Below are 20,010 nucleotides of genomic sequence, written 5' to 3' on the forward strand. Positions count from 1 at the left end.
CGACACCTGGATACCCAGGGCCGACACCTCAAAATGCGTTTGAACAGCACTTCCAGCTTGCGGTCCTACAGGTCCTTGAGAGCCGTCGAGCCTGCTACCGGGATCATGTTTCTTTTGACAATCGCCAAAACTGAAGCATCCACCTTAGGAGACTGCAATAGATCCAAAAAATCCACTAAGGGATAAAGCTTATCCATGGCTCATCCAACCCACAGACCAGCATCTGGAGCATCCCACTCCCTGGTCATCAGCTGCTGCAGCACTCAGCCCAAGAAACTGTCCGGGCCAAACAGAGCAAGCCCTCAAGCACACGGGAACAGGGTGCCTCTTACAGCTTTACACAGAACCTATAGCCTCCTTCAACCACCTTGATATTGTGGATTTTGAAGCCTTTTGCCCTTTCTTAAGCCCGTTCCATAGCGCAAAAATTTGGTCAGACACCCGGAAGCTATTGGTGACCTTGAGGTAACACAAAGTTCGTTTTTGTGTGCGTCCAAATTTGGGAAAGCTGGAAGCCACAACACCTCCTTAAGGAACAGATGCACCACTTTAGGGTTGTTCCCTTCAGCAACAGGTACATGGCCCAGCCCCCCATCTGAGTCCATCACATCTGGGCTAGTATCAGGTACAGCTGGGTCAGGAGATGCAGATACTGGCAGAACTCTTTCCTCTGAATCCAGAGTCTACATCCAGACTACGAGGACGTGCCATCATCCCGAGGACACTGTGAGCCCGCCTAGGAATCTGTTCCCTGGAACTCCTAGATCTTTTACCAGGACATGGACCAAGGGATCCCCGAGTCCAATCCAACTGCTTCCCAGCTGCTTTTCTTGCCAAGTATGTCTCATGCATAAGCAACACAAATTCTGATGAAAACATTGTGGGACCCTCAGATTCATTCCTGAAAAGGTCCCCCCTCTTCATCTGAAATCAAGCTTCCTCCTATTAGTGGGCCCTGCACTGCCGGAAATAACGGAGGAGGAAGATCCTCTAACCCCCTGAACTGCACTGAAATCCCTTCAGCTGAAGAGAACATGGTCGCTGTTCCCACACCTGGCGGAAGGAATTTGCAGTCTTCAGAGACACTCCAGTGCCTGTCTTTTGCTTGCCCTGTGTAAGAAACAAGCAAATTTCCCTCTAAGAAATAATTAGTCTGTGAACATCAAAGTATCAGTGAAAGAAGTTTATTGTTCACGCACTTGCAATGCGGGTGCATACAAATTGCAGGCACGAATAACATTGTGCAAGTTACAGGTTATATATACCTTTCAGGTTCCTTAATTTTTAGCTTTGCGGTCAGCGTTTTTGGCTCTATTCCCTTTTAACATTTCTCTTTCTTGCCACCTGTGGCAGGCTCTTAGCTTTGCTGTTTTGCAAAAAGCTGGTGCAAGAGCGGGGGGGGGGGGGGGGGGGTCTTTGCCCTTTCTGCCTTTTGTGCTGTTTACTTCTTTATATTCAGCAAGAACATAGGGAGGTTCCTTAATTTGACAGTTTGCTGAAACCCCCCTTGCTTTGTGTAATCAGCAGGTGTAAATAGAAGTCAGAGGGGGCTGCTTCTCTCAACGTTGTTCTTTATTTCTTTATACTCAGCAAGAGAGGATTTTGCAATTCTGACCTCTAACGGTTCCTGCAGAAATAGGGTAGTACTTTAAGTGCTGTGCAAAGGTTCAAAGAAGTTGGGATTTGGTTCTATGCCTCTTGTCATTGCTTCTGCTTTGCAGAGGCCTGTGATTATTTTACTCCACAGGCTAATATAGTGACCTTAATGACATAGTGAGTTTTATGCAGGTGATGTGCTCCTGGGGGGATGGGGGGGGGGGGGTGGAGAAAGTGCCCCTTACCTTATGCTCTTTCCACTGCCTTTCTGCCAGAATAAGGCCTGTAAACGTTGGCCTGTTTTCCACTGTAACTTGTAGTTTTGCAATCAAGCTGCACAGCTCACTTGTCAGTTCCCTTTTCATACAGCTGCTCATGGTCAGAAGCGTAAAAGGATCTTTAAAAACAAAGTTTAATCTCTCTCTCAGATTCTTGAGAGAACTCTTTAAAGAAATTTTAATTCTTGCTACTGTGCTTAGCAAAGCGATAGGGGTGCTTTCCAGCTGTCAGAGCTTCCTATTCTATCTCAGCAGCCTTTTTACTCAGAGCAATTAGCAGCATAGAGTAACCTAAATTATGAACATGTAAAGCAACTTATATTTCTTATTTTTTATAGATATGTAATAGCAACATGTAATAGCAACATTAAAGCTTCATTGCTCACACCTGTCACTCTGGTGTAGTTCCTGCCTGCCCCAACCCTCCCTCTCTACCAGAGGCATTGGGAGCAGAGCCCGGCGTGCGAAAGCCGCACGCACGCATTGCCACGCACCATCTGTCTGACCAAAAAACTACCGTGCCGACAAAGGAAGGCCCGACTGCATGGCCGACGAGCCCTGCCACCCAAGAACTCCCGCCCCAGCAAGAGGCAAAGCTACCTGGCTCCACCCGCAGCCTTCCTGGCTGCTATAACACTGCAGCTTTCTTATGTTTTAATTTTTTTTTTTTTAAACTTTAATCAAAATCACCAAAGAAGAAAAAACAGAGGGTACTTCCTTGTGCAGCAGAAAAGCTGCGGGACTCCAAGAGTTCTCCTGGAGGGGTGGAGGGAACTGGCACCACCAGATATCTACTCCCATTGGTGAAAAAAACGAGCCAAGAAGGACCCCGACCCCCCTGCTCATCCACCTTAGAACCAGGAGGGATAGCCCCACCAGGGCCTAGCAAGCGCCTGGAAGGAATTCTATAAAAGTATCTTCTTTGCTTATCCCCTTTTTTTTTTTTTGGACTGCAGGATTTGCACCTCTACCATCTGCTGGAGACAGAGAAATATTGAGGAACTACAGGTGGCACACCAGGTTATATGGCAATGTCAGTGAAACTTTGTTTGTTTCTATCTGCTAGAAGGGAGACAAAGCCCAGGAGTGTGGACTGATCCAGGTATGAACAGGAATGACACTTATTTTCCTCCTAACTGGGCAGAGGGTATCTATATAACAAAAAAAGGGAGTGGGATGGAAATAAAACTAGTGACTAGTTGCTCAGGAACCAGTACTCTCAGATCCAGTAAGTGATCATTTGCAAACTCACAATTCTAATACTTAAAAGGAAACACTAACTAACCTTTACTAACTCAGAAAATGAATCCAAAGTCTACATAAGAACATAAGAAAATGCCATACTGGGTCAGACCAAGGGTCCATCAAGCCCAGCATCCTGTTTCCAACAGTGGCCAATCCAGGCCATAAGAACCTGGCAAGTACCCAAAAACTAAGTCTATTCCATGTAACCATTACTAATGGCAGTGGCTATTCTCTAAGTGAACTTAATAGCAGGTAATGGACTTCTCCTCCAAGAACTTATCCAATTCTATTTTCCAATTCTTTACACTTGAAAAGAATACTAGCCTTAAATACTAATACATAATATACACAGCCAGTAATCGTTTAATTCTTTAATAAAAATGGAGAAATTACTTACCTGATAATTTCGTTTTCCTTAGTATTGACAGATGGACTCAGGACCAATGGGTATAGTGTACTCCTGTTAGCAGTTGGAGATGGATCAGATTTCAATCTGACGTCAGCCCCTAGTACATATACCCCTGCAGGAAGTGCAGCTCTTCAGTATTCTCCTCGAAAAGCATTGTGGATATATATGTGTGACTGACTGATTGATTAACTTAATAATTTGGTTAACTTGGATAACTTCATAACTTGGTTAAACGTTAAACTTGATTAACTTGATTAACTTGAACTGGTTGCTTGACTATAGCTGGAGACCGCCAGTGTACTCAACCGGAAAGCGTCGACACCCGGCAGGGTGGATGCCCTAGGTAAATGAAAAACATGGCTTACCCTTGAACATTTGAGGGCCCTGCGTGACGGCAGCCAAGAGTGGGATGCTGAGTCCATCTGTCTACACTAAGGAAAACGAAATTATCAGGTAAGTAATTTCTCCATTTCCTAGCGTGTAGCAGATGGACTCAGGACCAATGGGATGTATAAAAGCTACTCCCGATCCGGTGGAAGGCTGCCCGTGACCCACTTAGTATTGCCCTTGCAAATGCTGTGTCCTTCCGAGCCTGAACATCCAGACGGTAGAATCTGGAAAAGGTATGGATGGAGGACCATGTAGCTGCCCTGCAGATCTCGGCAGGTGACAGCATTCTAGTTTCTGCCCATGATACTGCCTGGGCTCTGGTAGAATGGGCCTTGACCTGTAGAGGTGGTGGCTTGCCAGCTTCTACATAGGCCGCCTTGATGACTTCCTTGATCCAGCGGGCGATGGTTGCCCATGAGGCCGCTTCCCCTTGTTTCTTTCCGCTGTGAAGGACGAAAAGGTGGTCCGTTTTTCATACGGGCTCGGACAATGCCAGGTATCTGGATAGGAGTCTGCCGATGTTGAGGTGGCGGAGACTACGGGCTTCTTGCGGAGACTACGGGCTTCTTCCGAATTCTTCCGGGCATCCGTCGTTGGTAGCGAGATGGTCCGGTTAAGGTGGAAGTGAGAGACCACTTTGGGGAGGAAGGAGGGGACCATGCGTAGTTGGATGGACCCCGGGGTGAGCCTGAGGAACGGCTCACGGCAGGACAGTGCTTGTAGTTCCAATATGCGGCGGGCTGAACACACCGCCAGCAGAAACCCAGTCTTCAAGGTTAACAGGCAAGGGGACAGGCCTCGTAGGGGTCTGAAGGCGGTTCCCGCTAGGAAGTCCAAAACGAGATTGAGATTCCACAGAGGTACCGGCCACTTTAGTGGTGGGCGAATGTGTTTGACTCCTTTCAGGAAGCGTGACACGTCCGGGTGAGAGGCTATGCTGTCTCTCTCGCTCTTGGAACCGTAGCATGACAGGGCCACCACCTGTACCTTGATGGAGTTGAGGGACAGGCCCTTCTGTAGTCCGTTCTGTAAGAACTCCAAGATCACAGGGATAGTGAATGAGCGTGGTTTGATGTTGTAGTCTTCGCACCAGGCTTCAAATACTCTCCAGATCCTTATGTACGTTAGTGATGTGGAGAACTTGCGTGCTCGTAGGAGGGTGTCGATTACCGCCCCTGAGTACCCGTTCTTTCTCAGGCGAGCCCTCTCAATGGCCAGACCGTAAGAGAGAATTGAGCTGGGTCCTCGTGGACGATCGGACCTTGTTGTAGCAGGTTCCTGTGTGAGGGCAGGGGTAGGGTGTTCCCTGCCAGCAGTCTTCTCATGTCTGCGTACCAGGGTCTTCTTGGCCAGTCCGGAGCCACCAGAAGAACTAGTCCCTTGTGTAGGTGTATCTTGTGAATGATTGCGCCCAGTAGGGGCCACGGTGGGAAGGCATATAGTAGGGTCCCCGGGGGCCAGGGCTGTACCAGGGCATCGATCCCTTGGGACTGTGGTTCCCGCCTGCGGCTGAAGTATCTGGATACTTGGGCGTTGGATCTGTTTGCCAGAAGGTCCATGTCCGGTGTCCCCCACCGATCCACTATTATCTTGAAGGCTGTGGGTGACAGCCTCCATTCTCCTGTGTCTAGAGTTTCCCTGCTGAGGAAGTCTGCCGTGATGTTGTCTTTCCCGGCGATGTGGACGGCGGAGATCTCCTGGAGGTTTGCTTCCGCCCACGCCATCAGGGGGTCTATTTCTAGGGACACCTGTTGGCTTCTGCTTCCCCCCGCCGGTTGATGTAGGCCACTGTCGTGGCGTTGTCCGACATTACTCTGACCGCTTTGTTTCGAAGTCTGTGGGCGAGCCGCATACAGGCTAGTCTGACTGCTCTCGCTTCTAGGCGGTTGATGTTCCATCCCGCCTCTTCTGCGTTCCACTGCCCTTGGGCGGTTAGCTCCTCGCAGTGTGCTCCCCATCCTCATAGTCTGGCATCTGTGGTGAGTAGAGTCCAGGTTGGGGCGGAGAGACTTGATCCCCGGCTCGTGTGGCTGGTCTGCAGCCACCACCGTAGCTGGGTCCGAACTCTGCCTGGGAGTGATAGACGTACAGTGTAGTTCTGGGACCGTGGGCTCCACCGTGATAGGAGTGAGCGCTGTAGGGGTCTCATGTGGGCTCGCGCCCATGGCACAACTTACAGTGTGGATGCCATCAGCCCGAAAACTTGCAGGTAATCCCATGCTGTGGGACGAGGGTTGTCCAGCAATGTTTGTAGCCGGTTCCACAATTTTGATCTCCTTATGGGGATCAGGCTGACCTTGTCCTCCTTTGTGTCGAATCGGACTCCTAGGTACTCCAGCGACTGTAAGGGCTGTAGGGAGCTTTTGTTTGTGTTGACTACCCATCCTAGGCTTTCCAGTAGAGTTCTGACTCTGCTGGTTGCTTGGCGGCTTTCCTCCGGTGACTTTGCTCTGATCAGCCAATCGTCCAGGTAGGGGTGAACAAGGATTCCTTCCTTCCTCAGTGTTGCCGCCACCACCACTATTACTTTGGTGAATGTCCGGGGGTGCTGTGGCTAACCCGAAGGGTAGTGCCCGGAACTGGTAGTGACGGTTCAGGACTTTGAAGCGTAGGTAGCGCTGATGTTCCTGATGAATGGGGATGTGCAGATAGGCCTCCGAAAGATCCAGGGATGTGAGAAACTCTCCTGGTTGTATCGACCTTATAACGGATCGTAGGGTTTCCATGCGGAAGCGAGGGATCCTGAGGTGGCGGTTGACCGACTTGAGATCCAGGATGGGCCTGAATGTTCCCTCTTTCTTGGGAACGATAAAATAAATGGAATAATGGCCAGTATTTATTTCCTGTGGAGGTACTGGGGTTATGGCCTCGAGTGCCAGTAGTCTGGACAGTGTAGTTTCCACCGCCGCCCTCTTGGAGGGGTTGTGGCAGGGGGACTCCACGTACTTGTCCAGAGGGGTTCGTAGGAAATCCAGGTAGTACCCCACCCGAATGATGGCTAGGACCCACTTGTTCGAGGTTATCTCGACCCATCTGTGGTAGAATAGGGCTAATCTGCCCCCTATGGCTTCTTCCCTTGGATGGGTCGGCTGAATCTCATTGTGGAGTGCGGCTGGGGCCTGAACCTGAGCTGGCTCCCCTTTTGTTGTGCTTGGTCCGAAAGGACTGGTTCCTGCCCGTAGGGCGGGGCGCTTGATAGTTGTTCCTGTAAGGATTGAAGCACTGCGAACTTCTGCCCCTGGAGGACCTGGGGAAGGAACGCTGATTTCTCTTTGTCTTATATTCCGGTAATCGCGGCAATGGGGACATGCCCCATTTGTCGGCCAGTTTCTCTAGTTCGCTGCCGAACAGGAGGGATCCTTTAAAGGGCATCCTTGTGAGGCGCGTTTTGGAAGATGCATCGGCCAACCAGCTTCGGAGCCAGAGTTGTCTCCTGGCAGCCACCGCAGAGGACACTCCTCTGGCCGCTGTGTGCACTAGGTGGAGGCAGCGTCCGCTAGGAATGATATCGCTGGTTCCATGTCTTCTCCCGGTGTGTTGTTCCTGGTTTGTGATAGGCAGGCACGTGTCACCATGGTACAGCAGGCCGCCATTTGTAGAGACATAGCGGCGAGGTCAAATGATTGTTTGAGGATGGACTCCAGACGTCGGTCATGTGCATCTTTGAGCGCAGCTCCTCCCTCCACTGGGATAGTGGTGCACCTAGAGACCGCGCAGACCATAGCATCCACTTTTGGGCATGCAAGAAGATCTTTGGTTGCTGGGTACAGGGGGTACAGGGCCGCAAGGCTCGTCCCCCTTTGAACGCGGATTCCGGAGCGTTCCATTCCAGGTCAATCAGCTGCTGCACTGCTTGTAACAGGGGGAAATGGCGAGAAGTCTGTTGAAGACCCTCCAGCAGGGGGTTCGGTTTCGGTTCCCCCGAAGTACCTGGGCCCGGGATAGCGAGCTCCGACAGACATTGATTGACCAGGTCCAGGAGCTCGTCCTTTGTGAAAAAGTGTCTCATAGTTCGGTGCGGCTCTGTCCCCGGGGGGAGCTCCCCTTCTTCTAGGGGTTCGGCTTCTTCCTCAGAGGTGTCCGAGTCCCCGTAGGTGGGGCTTCTGGGTAATGGGAGCCTGTGCCTAGGTCTTGAGAGGCCTGGAGCATGTGGGTCCTCCGGTGGAGCATGTGGCTGGACAGCCAGAGGTTCAGTTTGCATTTGAACAAAGGTCGGTGACCTGTGCTCGTCCTCAACCCTCGGAGACCGGATTAGAATAGAAGATTTCTACCTTACCTTGTCTTCGGCGCTTCCCGGTTTCGTCCCGGGCGGTCTCCGGCTAAGGGGGGAGAGGGCAAATACCTTCACCACTGCGCTCGAGGGTGCACCCGCTGCCTCTCAGCCACGCCCGAAGGATCGTGGGCTAGGTCCTCGCCGCGATTCGGCCGCCGGACCGAGGCGCACCTCCGAGGGACCACGGAATTCACCTCGGGAATCTCAACTGGGGGAGGGACCAGAGGGTATCACTGCAGGAGAGCGGGGCTCGTCTTCAGGTAGGTTTTCTTCTTTCAATTTTGGGTTTTCTTCTTTAAATTTGATCTAACCCTTGAGAGCGTGTAGATAGTCCCTAACTGCTATGGAGATGGAAAATACTGAAGAGCTGCACTTCCTGCAGGGGTATATGTACTAGGGGCTGACGTCAGATTGAAATCTGATCCGTCTCCAACTGCTAACAGGAGTACACTATACCCATTGGTCCTGAGTCCATCTGCTACACGCTAGGAAAAGTATTTTTTCAAGATTTAAGCATTCTTTCCCAGCAAGTCCAACTTACCATCAGTAGAAAAAAGTTGTGAAGTCTGAAGTGCCATAGGACCAACTGGATTCAAAATTTACTGACTAGACAGGCAGAAATTTTCAGCTGGCTGGACAAGATGCCTTCCTGTATTTTACCATGATAGCAGACCAGTAGTAATTCTGAAAAAAGTATCTAACACAATGGTATTAGGCAAGACATACTGTACCTTGCTATCGACTATCCTATCAAGCCACTTAAATTGGTTGATGATGAGCCGTGGTAAGCTGATTCCATCGCTGCCAACACTATAACATTAAATTATGAGCAACAGAAATCACTGTATGTTTAACACCAAAACTTTTATTAATTTCATTATTTAATTTTTTATATTTAGAAATAAAAGACCAAACAAACAAACAAGTTTTACCAGATTAATGAGTAAGTGACTAGCTTTCGAGTTTGACTCCTTTCATCATTCTGGTCAGTGCAGAATGGACTAAGAACATGCCATACTGAGTCAGTCCAAGGGTCCATCAAGCCCAGCATCCTGTTTCCAACAGTGGCAATCCAGGCCACAAGAACCTGGTAAGTACCAAAAAACCAAGTCTATTCCATGTTACAGTTGCCAGTAATAGCGGTGGTTATTATCTAAGTCAACTTAATTAATAGCAGGTAATGGACTTCTCCTCCAAGAACTTATCCAATCCTTTTTAAACACAGCTATACTAACTGCACTAACCACATCCCCTGGCAACAAATTCCAGAGTTTAATTGTGCGTTGAGTGAAAAAGAACTTTCTCCGATTAGTTTTAAATGTGCCACATGCTAACTTCATGGAGTGCCCCCTAGTCTTTCTATTATCCAAAAGAGTAAAAAACCGATTCACATCTACCCGTTCTAGACCTCTCATGATTTTAAACACCTCTATCATATCCCCCCTCAGCTGTCTCTTCTCCAAGCTGAAAAGTCCTAACCTCTTTAGTCTTTCCTCATAGGGGAGCTGTTCCATTCCCTTTATCATTTTGGTCGCCCTTCTCTGTACCTTCGCCATCGCAATTATATCTTTTTTGAGATGCAGCGACCAGAATTGTACACAGTATTCAACGTGCGGTCTCACCATGGAGCGATACAGAGGCATTATGACATTTTCCGTTTTATTCACCATTCCCTTTCTAATAATTCCCAACATTCTGTTTGCTTTTTTGACTGCCGCAGCACACTGAACTGACGATTTCAATGTGTTATCCACTGTGACGCCTAGATCTCTTTCTTGGGTAGTAGCACCTAATATGAAACCTAACATTGTGTAACTATAGCATGGGTTATTTTTCCCTATATGCATCACCTTGCACTTATCCACATTAAATTTCATCTGCCATTTTGATGCCCAATTTTCCAGCCTCACAAGGTCTTCCTGCAATTTATCACAATCTGCTTGTGATTTAACTACTCTAACAATTTTGTATCATCTGCAAATTTGATTACCTCACTTGTCGTATTTATTTCCAGATCATTTATAAATATATTGAAAAGTAAGGGTCCCAATACAGATCCCTGAGGCACTCCACTGCCCACACTCTTCCACTGAGAAAATTGTCCATTTAATCCTACTCTCTGTTTCCTGTCTTTTAGCCAGTTTGTAACCTTTATCATATAATATATGATAAAGGTTATATGGTGATATGCAGTGATCCATTTCTTCCGCCGTCCGTCCCTCCCTTACCCCGTCCCTCCCTTACCCCACCCCCCTTTTTTTCTCCCTCCGTCCTCCCACCTTAACTTGCATATCGCTTTGCTCTATAGTCTTGTTTTTAGAAACTCGTTTCCCAGTTCTTTGTTGCTGTTAAAGTTTAGTTAAACTTGACGTGACCTTGTTCAAGCGTTTAAGATTTGTGCTAAGATATTCTTCTAACAGTTCGATGTAATCTCTGCCGTTTTATGTTCCTTTCCTGTTCGATGTATCAAATTGTTCTACTGTAAACCAGGATGAAGGCTAATTGCTAAACCTCGATATATAAAAGCTCCAAAATAAATAAATAAATATGAAGACTGTACAAGGCTTCTCTGACCTAATCTGTGCCATAAGCAACTTTTGCAGAATTTCGGCTATCACCCTGCAAGTCACCTGCCAGAAAATGCACATATTTAGAAAGTACCAATATTTGTCATAGTATTTACTAATTTATTTTTTTAAAGTGGGAGATTTAATCCTCTTGTTTTGGCAATGTTTGTATTGTAACTATCTTCCCAATTAGCTTGGGTGGCAGGCCTTTAACCCTGCATATTATACAGGTTATCAGTCTCAGCCAAAAGACAACCATCCTCAACTCATAATTCACACAACACACTTAGATTTTAGCCAAAAGCCGAGAAATAATGGATGGCGTTTTGAAGAACTTGGTGATGTATTTTCCACCGAGACACCCTCCATGTAGGCAAAGTGATTGATGAAAAGTCTGTAGGGTTATATACACACTAGCAATTGTACCTGTTCTACACCCGGGCGGCGAGCCTTTTTATTGGCACATATGCTCTTGTATGGAAGCGTTAGCTGAAAAGGAAAAACTAAATTGTTTTCACCCAGGGCAAGGGACGTGGAGGCACATTTGCTAAAGCCAGGGCTGGCAAAGTTTATTTACCAAGCTGTCTCTCGCAGTCCCCCACACCCCCTCTCCTCTCTCTCACACACACACATTCTCTCTCACCTGCATCCCCCTGCCCTCATAGGCTCCCTCTCTCTGAAACCCACACTCAAGCATCCCCCCACCCATCCTCTCTTACCTCCCATGCTCTCTCACACCCTCCCCACCCCCCTCTTACCAACCATGCCCTCTGTCACCCCCCCTCTCTCACACACATTCTCTCTCACCGGCAAACCCTCCCCCCCCCATGCTCTCTCTCATACCCTCCTCTCCCTGACACACATTCTCTCATCGGCATGCTGCGGGACCCGCGCCGTTCGCGGCGAAGATGAAGGCCCGGCACACCATAACTTTGCCAGCCTATATGAGGGGAGGGGTATGCAGGTGAGAGAGAATGTGTGTGTGTGAGAGAGGGGGTGTGGGGGAGGGTTTGCCGTCTTTTCTGATGGTATGTCAATGATTGTGTAGTTAAACAGTTCTTTGCCTTAAATATAAATTTTATGAAATACATAATCAATAAAGATTTTGCTAAAAAAAATTCTAATTTTGGCATATGCTTCTGAATACTTTGAATCTAGCTGCCTCCCACTCCCTGAAGGCTTTATGAAGAATATACTGCTTGAGCTCTTGTCTCCCTGAGAAACCTTAAGGAGAAGGGAATATAAGTTCTCCTGCTTCCCAACAAGTCAAATTATTGTGCAAATGATTTAAAAGATCATGTGTATAAGGAAGTAACAGGCACAAAACACTTGAAAATCCTCCTAATGGTGTTTAAGGGTCTGAACTCTAAATCTGTTTTAGTCTCAGTGCTTTATTAAAAAAATCTAACAGGACTTTGCATTCATCTAATAACATATTGGAAGGTCCTACTATAAAGATGCTTAGATTGTGTAAAACCAGAGAGAATATTCTCTATGGTGCAATATAATTGTATTGTTTTGTTTGATTATATTTGTTGATTTATGAGTGTGATACTGTAACTCACTTAGGTTATTAGATAAGCAAATTTGTTTCCAAGAGATGTAGTTAGTGCTGTTAGTGTAGCTGGGTTTAAAAAAGGTTTGGATAAGTTCTTAGAGAAGTCCATTGCCCGTTATTAATCAAGTTGACTTAGAAAATAGCCACTGCTATTACTAGCAACAGTAACATGGAATAGACTTCGTTTTTAGGTACTTGCCAGGTTCCTATGGCCTGGATTGGCCACTGTTGGAAACAGGATGCTGGGCTTGATGGACCCTTGGTCTGACCCAGTATGGCAATTTCTTATGTTCTTAACAATATTTGTTTAACTTTACTGATTAAAAATCGCTCAAAGAGATGTACAATTTTAAAACATACAATAAAATCTTCAGCAAGGCTATACACAGAACAAAACAATTGTCTAATCCTCATTTTACTTCTTTGTCAGAACAGGTTTTTAGATGTTACATCTTTAAAAGCTGCAGACATGAGCCATGTTTTCTGCTTTTTTCTAAACTGCTTCAGATCTTTTTTCTCTCTCAAGTCGAAAGGGAGCCTATTTCATAAACTTGGAATAGTCCTGAAAAGGACCGATTTTGCAATCGTGAGCAGTGGAATGATTTTGCTGGTGTTAACTATAATAAGGATTTTCTCACTGACCTTAGACTTGTACCAGATGAATATCACTTCAATTCAAATTTCAAATGTTTTTATATTAAATTAAATCAAAGCCATGTTACCTGACTTTACATCTAGGACAGCAAGAATGTGAGATGTGCTGGGGCGGGGGGGGGGGGGGGGGGGGCTTACAGGGCTTCTATTCACAGTTAGGATATAAACATAGCTCTTGTGCAGACCTGCATTGTGAAACTCCACGAGGGCAGGAGCTTGCAGCACATGCATGATCTCTTGTTTTTCTAAGATTAACCTGTACACATTAGAAATCAGAAGCTGTGGGAGTAAGGAAAGGGCCACTGTAACTGTCACCTGTTGTTTGCCTAGGTCCTTCAAAGGCTTAAAGCTCCCGCTTGTTTTGCACAAGGACAGAAACATTTCTAAGATATACTGACTCTTTAAATCCCAGCAAAGAGTTCATATCTTTCTACTAGCTCTTTAAAAACAAAGATGCTGTGTATGAAATATTTAATATTTATGACTAACAGTGACCTTGGGAACCTGCTAGATTGAAGAAGTTTCAAAAGGGAGCCATGTGAAACACAAGGGAGTGAATCAGATAAGCAGGATATGTTCCCAGAGAGATACAGCTATGAGAAAATTAGGACCATGGAGGCATCAAAATGGTTAAAACTAAAACAGAGATGGCTATTTCATACACAAAAATGCAGTAGGGGCTGCTATCTGATAATTAACATTTTTTTTGTTTTTTTGAGTATGGATTTATAAGACTCAGAATATACACTAGCAAATGACGCTTCTCATAGTTTCTCTTAGGTTTCCTTTTCTTTTCTCTGTTTGTCTTACGATGCAAAAGGATAAGACCCCTAAAAAGATAACTTTCTTTTGAAACAAACAATAGGATTGTCTATGGATAGTTCTTGGGAATGGAAGGAAGGGCAATTTTGGTTTGGGTTTTTCACCCTACAATCTCTCAAAAGCAGTAGTGTCTCCAAATAAGATTTTATACATACCTTATTTGAAAGATTTTATATTATGCTTATAATAGCACAACTATTCTAAGCATATTGCATAGTAAAACAAACAGCAAACATTTAACTAAATGACAAAACAAACAGCAATACAATCAAACAAAAATAAGTAAAATTATAAATAAGGTATATAAACAATAAAAAAAAACCCTCATGAAAGCCCCTTGAAGGAATGAGCATCATTCCTAATCCAGGGTATATTGGAAATAATCTACATCTCTGACTGCTGTAATTACACAATGTTAGGTTCCATATTAGGAGCTACCACCCAGGAAATAGATCTACGCATCATAGTGGATAATACTTTGAAATCATCAGCTCAGTGTGCTGCAGCAGTCAAAAAAGCAAAAGAAAATTAGGTCTTACCTTTGATAATTTCCGTTTCTGTAGTACCAAGGATCAGTCCAGACTCCTGGGTTTTGCCTCCGCACCAGCAGATGGAGACAGAGCAAGATTTGACTGGCTCTGCCATATATACCAGGGTGCCACCCACAGTCAGCCAGTATTACGCAATGTCAAAGCAGAATGATTCTCAAACCAAACTATCTATCTACAGGAAACGCAACCCCAACAACTGACCCCAACAACAAAATCAGACCCGTAAATGAGGGTACGAACAGTAGGAAAAATCCGCAGATCAGAGGACAACAAAACAAATAGCAGTAGCGGACTCTCCCCAACTTTAATGCACACAGCGGACGGGACTCTGGACTGATCCTTGGTACTACAGGAACGAAAATTATCGAAGGTAAGACCTAATTTTCTTTTCCCTGTACGTACCGGATCAGTCCAGACTCCTGGGATGTACCAGAGCTTGTACTTACTTGGGATGGGAACCTGAGAGACCCGCTTGCAGCACGCCTACTCCGAAATTTCCCCCGCTCGGATCTTGCACATCGAGTCTGTAATGTCGCGCAAAAGTATGTAACGTCTTCCAAGTTGCCGCTCTGCAAATCTCTTGCGGGGAAACTTGATGACACTCAGCCCAGGAAGCCGCCTGGGATCGAGTGGAATGCGCCTTAAGCTTTCCACCAAGCAAGTAGGCAGAATTTATGGCCTTTCCACCAAGCAAGTAGGCAGAATTTATGGCCTCTTTCGGCCACCGGGTGATCGTGGTCTTGGAGGCCATATTACCCCACTTTGGTCCATTCCAGAGAACAAAGAGATGATCCGAGACCCTAAAAGTGTTAGTAACTTCCAGATAACGCAGAAGTGCCCTCCGAAAATCCAATTTTCTCAAATCCTTTGAAAGAGGATCCGACCGATCCAAATTGGAAAAGGAAGGAAGCTCCTCTGACTGATTCAAATGAAAAGAGGACACCACTTTCAGAAGAAAAGATGGTACCGTTCGTAAACTAACCCCGGAATCTGAGATCCTCAAGAAAGGATCCCTGCATGATAACACCTGCAGTTCAGAGACCCAACGTGCCGAGGAAATTGCTACCAAAAATACCACCTTCAACGTGAGGTCCTTCATAGTCTCTCTCTTCAATGGCTCGAAAGGAAGCTCACACAAAGCCTTAAGAACCATGTTCAAATTCCAGGATGGACATGGAGAATGCACCGGTGGGCTCAAATGCTTTGCCCCGCGAAGAAACAGACAAACATCAGGGTGCGCTGCCAATGCCACCCCATCTATAGAACTGCGCAAATAGCCCAGGGCTGCCACCTTCACCCGCAAGGAACTACAGGACAATCCCTTAGCCAAACCATCCTGGAGGAAGGCTAGAATGCTGGATACCGACGCCCGAGTGGGAACAATCTGACGCTCAACGTACCATGACTCGAAAATCTTCCAAACCCGTACGTAAGATAGTGAAGTCGACACCTTGTGCGACCTCAGGAGAGTGGTCACGACTGCGTCCGACTAACCTTTACCTTTTAGACGCCTCCTCTCAAAAGCCATGCTGCTAGACAAAAGCGATCTACCTGATCAAAACAAACGGGACCCTGATGAAGAAGGTTCGGAAGCAGCAGGAAGTGCAGTGGACCTTCTATCACGAGATTGAGCAGATCCGCGAACCACGGCTGACGGGGCCACTCAGGAGCTACCAGGATCACATCTGACAGATGTGTCTATGCGACAAAGCACCTTGCCGATCAGAGGCCAAGGCGGAAAGACATAAGGCAGAACCGCCATCGGCCAGGCCAACGCTAGAGCATCCACGCCCTCTGCCCCTGTGTCCCTGCAACGAGCAAAGAAGCGCGGAGCCTTGGTATTCTTGAAAGTCGCCATCAGATCCATGCACGGTGTGCCCCATCTGTCGCAGATGAGTTGATAAGCCCTGTCCGCTAGTTCCCACTCTCCAGGGTCGAGTTGATTTCGAATTAGAAAATCTGCGTGTACATTGTCGACCCCCTGCTATGTGGGATGCAACTATGCCGGCTAGGTGAAGTTCCGCCCAATGGATCAACAATCGAGCTTCTAATGCCACCGGACGACTCCTGGTTACACCCTGCCGATTGTTGGAGGCCACTGTGGTCGCATTGTCTGACAGCACTCTTACCGACTTCCCTTGAATCAGAGGAAGGAAGTCCTGCAGTGCTAGACGTACTGTTCTGGTCTCCAAGCGATTGATCGACCACTGAGACTCCTCTGGAGACCAGAGTCCCTGAACTGACTGCCGCAAACAAACGGCTCCCCAACCAGAAAAGCTGGCATCCGTGGTGACCATTGTCCATTCCGGCACCATCAGTGGGACACCCTTGTGTAGATTGTCCGAACACAGTCACCAAACTGGACTGGAACGAGCGTACTCTGTCAATGGCAGAGGAAGGTAAAACTGTTCGGAAATGGGACTCCAACAGGAGAGCAGGACCAATTACAAAGGCCGCAGGTGCGCAAATGACCATGGGACCAATTCCAGCATTGAAGCCATGGAACCAAGTACCTGTAAGTAATCTCAGACCGTTGGGATATGTTACTGAAGCAAAGTCGTTACTTGGCCCTGTAGCTTGAGACCGCGGTCCGATGTAAGGTAAACTCTTCCGACAGGTGTCGGACAAGGCTCCCAAAAACTCCAACGATTGGGATGGGACTAGGTGACTTTTGGCTAAGTTGACCACCCAACTGAGAGACTTCAACAACTGTAGCACCCGGTGGATCACCGATCAACACAGACCTTCGGACTTCGCCCGAATCAACCAATCGTCCAAGTACAAGTGTACCAGCAAGCCCTCCCGGCGAAGTTGAGCTGCCAATACCACCATAATCTTGGTAAACATTCTGGGAGCCGTCGCAAGACCGAATGGTAGAGCTTGAAACTGGTAGTGGTTCCCTAGGATGAAAAATCTCAGATATTTCTGGTGGTCCTCTCAGATCTCGATGTGTAAATACGCCTCCATCAGGTCTAGAGAAGCCAGAAACTCCCCCGGCCGAACGGAAGCGATGACCGACCGTAAGGTCTCCATGCGAAAACTGGGGATCCGAAGGCATCTGTTGACACGCTTTAGATCGAGGATAGGTCGGAAGGAACCCTCCTTTTTTTGGAATGACGAAGTAAATGGAATAACATCCCCTTCGCTGTTCTGGAGGCGGCACCGGAATGATTGCCCCCAGATCTAGAAGACGATGCAAAGTGTGTTTGACCACTCGCCGTTTTTTGGCATATCTGCATGGGGATATTAGAAATCGCGGGCTGGGACGGCAGGCAAAATCTAAAGCGTAGCTGTATCTTATCACTGAAAGCACCCACTGGTCTGACGTGATTGTGGCCCATTCCTCGTAAAACAGAGACAATCTGCCCCCTACCTTCGGTACCGAGGAATGGACCAGCCAGACGTCATTGTGTAGGCTTCCCACTTGAAGACGTCTGGGAGACCCCAGGTCTGCAGAAGCGCCGGCCACAAGAAGGCTGGGACTAAGACTGCTGGCATGTTGGCGCAGGATGAAAGGAAGAAGTTGTTGTACGAGCCGGACGAGACTTGTGAGCCCCTCGAAATCGGGATTGCGCCATCCCCTGGATCGCGTTCTGTCTTCCGGCAAGCGGTGAACCTTATTCTCGCCCAGGGACTGAATCATATCCTCCAGTTTTTTTCCAAAGAGACGTTTCCCTTTAAAGGGCAAAGAAACCAAACGGGATTTGGACGCGCCATCCGCCAACCAATTTCGCAACCACAACAGCCTGCATGCTGATACTGCCGAGACCATGGAACGAGCTGAAGTGCGCAGGAGATCATGAAGGGCATCAGCACTATAGGCCACTACCGCTTCGAGGCAGCCTGCCTGTCGCGCTTCGTCTTCGGAAAGGCCCTCATTGGCTAACAACTGTTGCACCCAGCGAAGCCCCGCTCTCAGGGCAAAATTGCTACACATCGCCACCCGGACCTCTAGGATGGAGACTTCAAAGATCTTCTTAAGCTGCACCTCTAATTTCCGATCCTGAAGGTATTTAAGAGCTGTGGCCCCCGTAACCAGAATGGTAGTCCTTTTCGTCACCGCAGAAACCGCAGTATCCACGTTCGGAACTCGAAGCATATCCAAAGCATCCTCCGGGAGAGGATAAAGCTTATCCATAGCCTTCGTGACCTTCAACCCCAAATCCGGGGTGTCCCATTCACGAAAAAGCAGGTCCGTAGCCGAAAAATGGAATGGAAAAGCTGTAGGAGGACCACTCAGGCCCAACAATACTGGGTCCATCGAGCCCAAACGAGACTCTTCTGGGGGTGCAGCAATCCCCAACTCTTTCAGAATTGCAGGAATTAGGGGACCCAGCTCATCCCTACGGTACAGGCGGACCACCTTAGAATAGTCACCCTCCGTGACCTGACTCTGCCGCGCAGGCCCATGAGGTTGGTCGCAGACTCCTTCGACCCCCCTCGGGGGCAGGGTAGTCTCTTCTGGATCTGGGGACTCTGAAGCCGAGTCCGAATCCTCCCGGGGTGGGATAGCCCGCAACGGACGTTTAGCCTTGGAAAACATCCCCGGGTCCAGCGACTGGCTCCGCCGCTTGGCTGGGGGGGGGGGGGGGGGCGGTGCCTCAAATCCCCTGGACTTAGAAGTATGCCTTTTTGAGGCCTTGCGAGCCTTAAGGGCTCTATGCATGGGTAAAATGAAATCTGAAGAAAAAGACGAATAGGAACCCTCTGAATCCATTCCTGTATCATCATCCTGCCCTCCCCCTGTAGCCGTCGCAACGAGCCTCGTAGCTGTCGGCTGCGGGGAGGGGGGGGGGGGAATCTCCATCCCCCACCGTCATCGGAGCCGTGATAGAAGCGGCTCCCAGAATGGCGGCTTTTCCTGCGCTCCCCGGCACCGGTCTGTGAGAAGAGGCAGTCAGTTCCCCGATGGCAATCACCTTCGAACTCCGCCTCACAAGCACCCCCCTGATCGGCCACGATGTCCCTTCACCTCCAGAGATGCAGGCCGAGCACAGCCCATCCTGCGAGAGGCACGCGCGTTCCGCCCCTCAAGCAACGCAAGCCGGACTGCATGGCATCGGGGAGCCGGGTCAACCCAACAAAAAACGAGAGAAATCGCGATGAATAATAAGTAGGGGGAAGTGGAGATAAAACAGACCAAATGGATCACTGAGGCAAAAAAGTAAAAAGACCGCCGCAGAAAAAAAAGGGGTTTTTTTGTTTGGTTTTTTTTTTTTACAGTAAGCACAGCCTAACCTGCTCCGCTGTCCACCGCCGGGTCCTGAAGCGGTCTGGTTGGGGTGAGTGATCCAGGCTCCCCAGTACCACCCCGCTGGGCTGCCTAAAAGGCACAGGTAGGGCACTCGACCCTTAGCCATAGCCGCCTGCAGAACCAGGGTGATGTCCCCTCAGGACCTGCCAACCCCCTGGGAGGTGAAGACCGCCAGCCAGCAGTCCTTTCTTCGTTTCGAATTTCCCCCCCCCCTTTTTTTTTTTTTTTTTTAAATAAAGAATTTAAATCAAATTAACTAAACACCAAACCAATTCTATCTTATCTCCCTGTTTTCTCTTTTTTTTTTTTTTTTTAAGAAATCAGACTGAGTGTTGCACCCGGACCATCTGCTGGAGACAGAGTAATAGTGGCTGACTGTGGGTGGCACCCTGGTATATATGGCAGAGCCAGTC

The 20,010-nt window shown here is 47.9% G+C and overlaps 1 protein-coding gene across 3 annotated transcripts in view; it reads right to left on the reverse strand.

Moving 5' to 3' along the window:
- The window catches only part of FANCD2 (FA complementation group D2), a 536,781-nt gene that overhangs the window by 451,901 nt on the left and 64,870 nt on the right, over positions 1–20,010 (reverse strand). For 2 of the 3 annotated variants that reach the window (XM_029599610.1, XM_029599609.1), the window contains exon 7: positions 8,923–9,001. The exons of the other annotated variant lie outside the window; for it this stretch is intronic. In XM_029599610.1, the coding sequence (XP_029455470.1) occupies positions 8,923–9,001 (79 nt within the window). The remainder of the gene's footprint in view (positions 1–8,922; positions 9,002–20,010) is intronic. 3 annotated transcript variants of the gene reach the window in all.

This window comes from Rhinatrema bivittatum, chromosome 4, assembly GCF_901001135.1.
Source record: "Rhinatrema bivittatum chromosome 4, aRhiBiv1.1, whole genome shotgun sequence".
NCBI lineage: Eukaryota > Metazoa > Chordata > Amphibia > Gymnophiona > Rhinatrematidae > Rhinatrema > Rhinatrema bivittatum.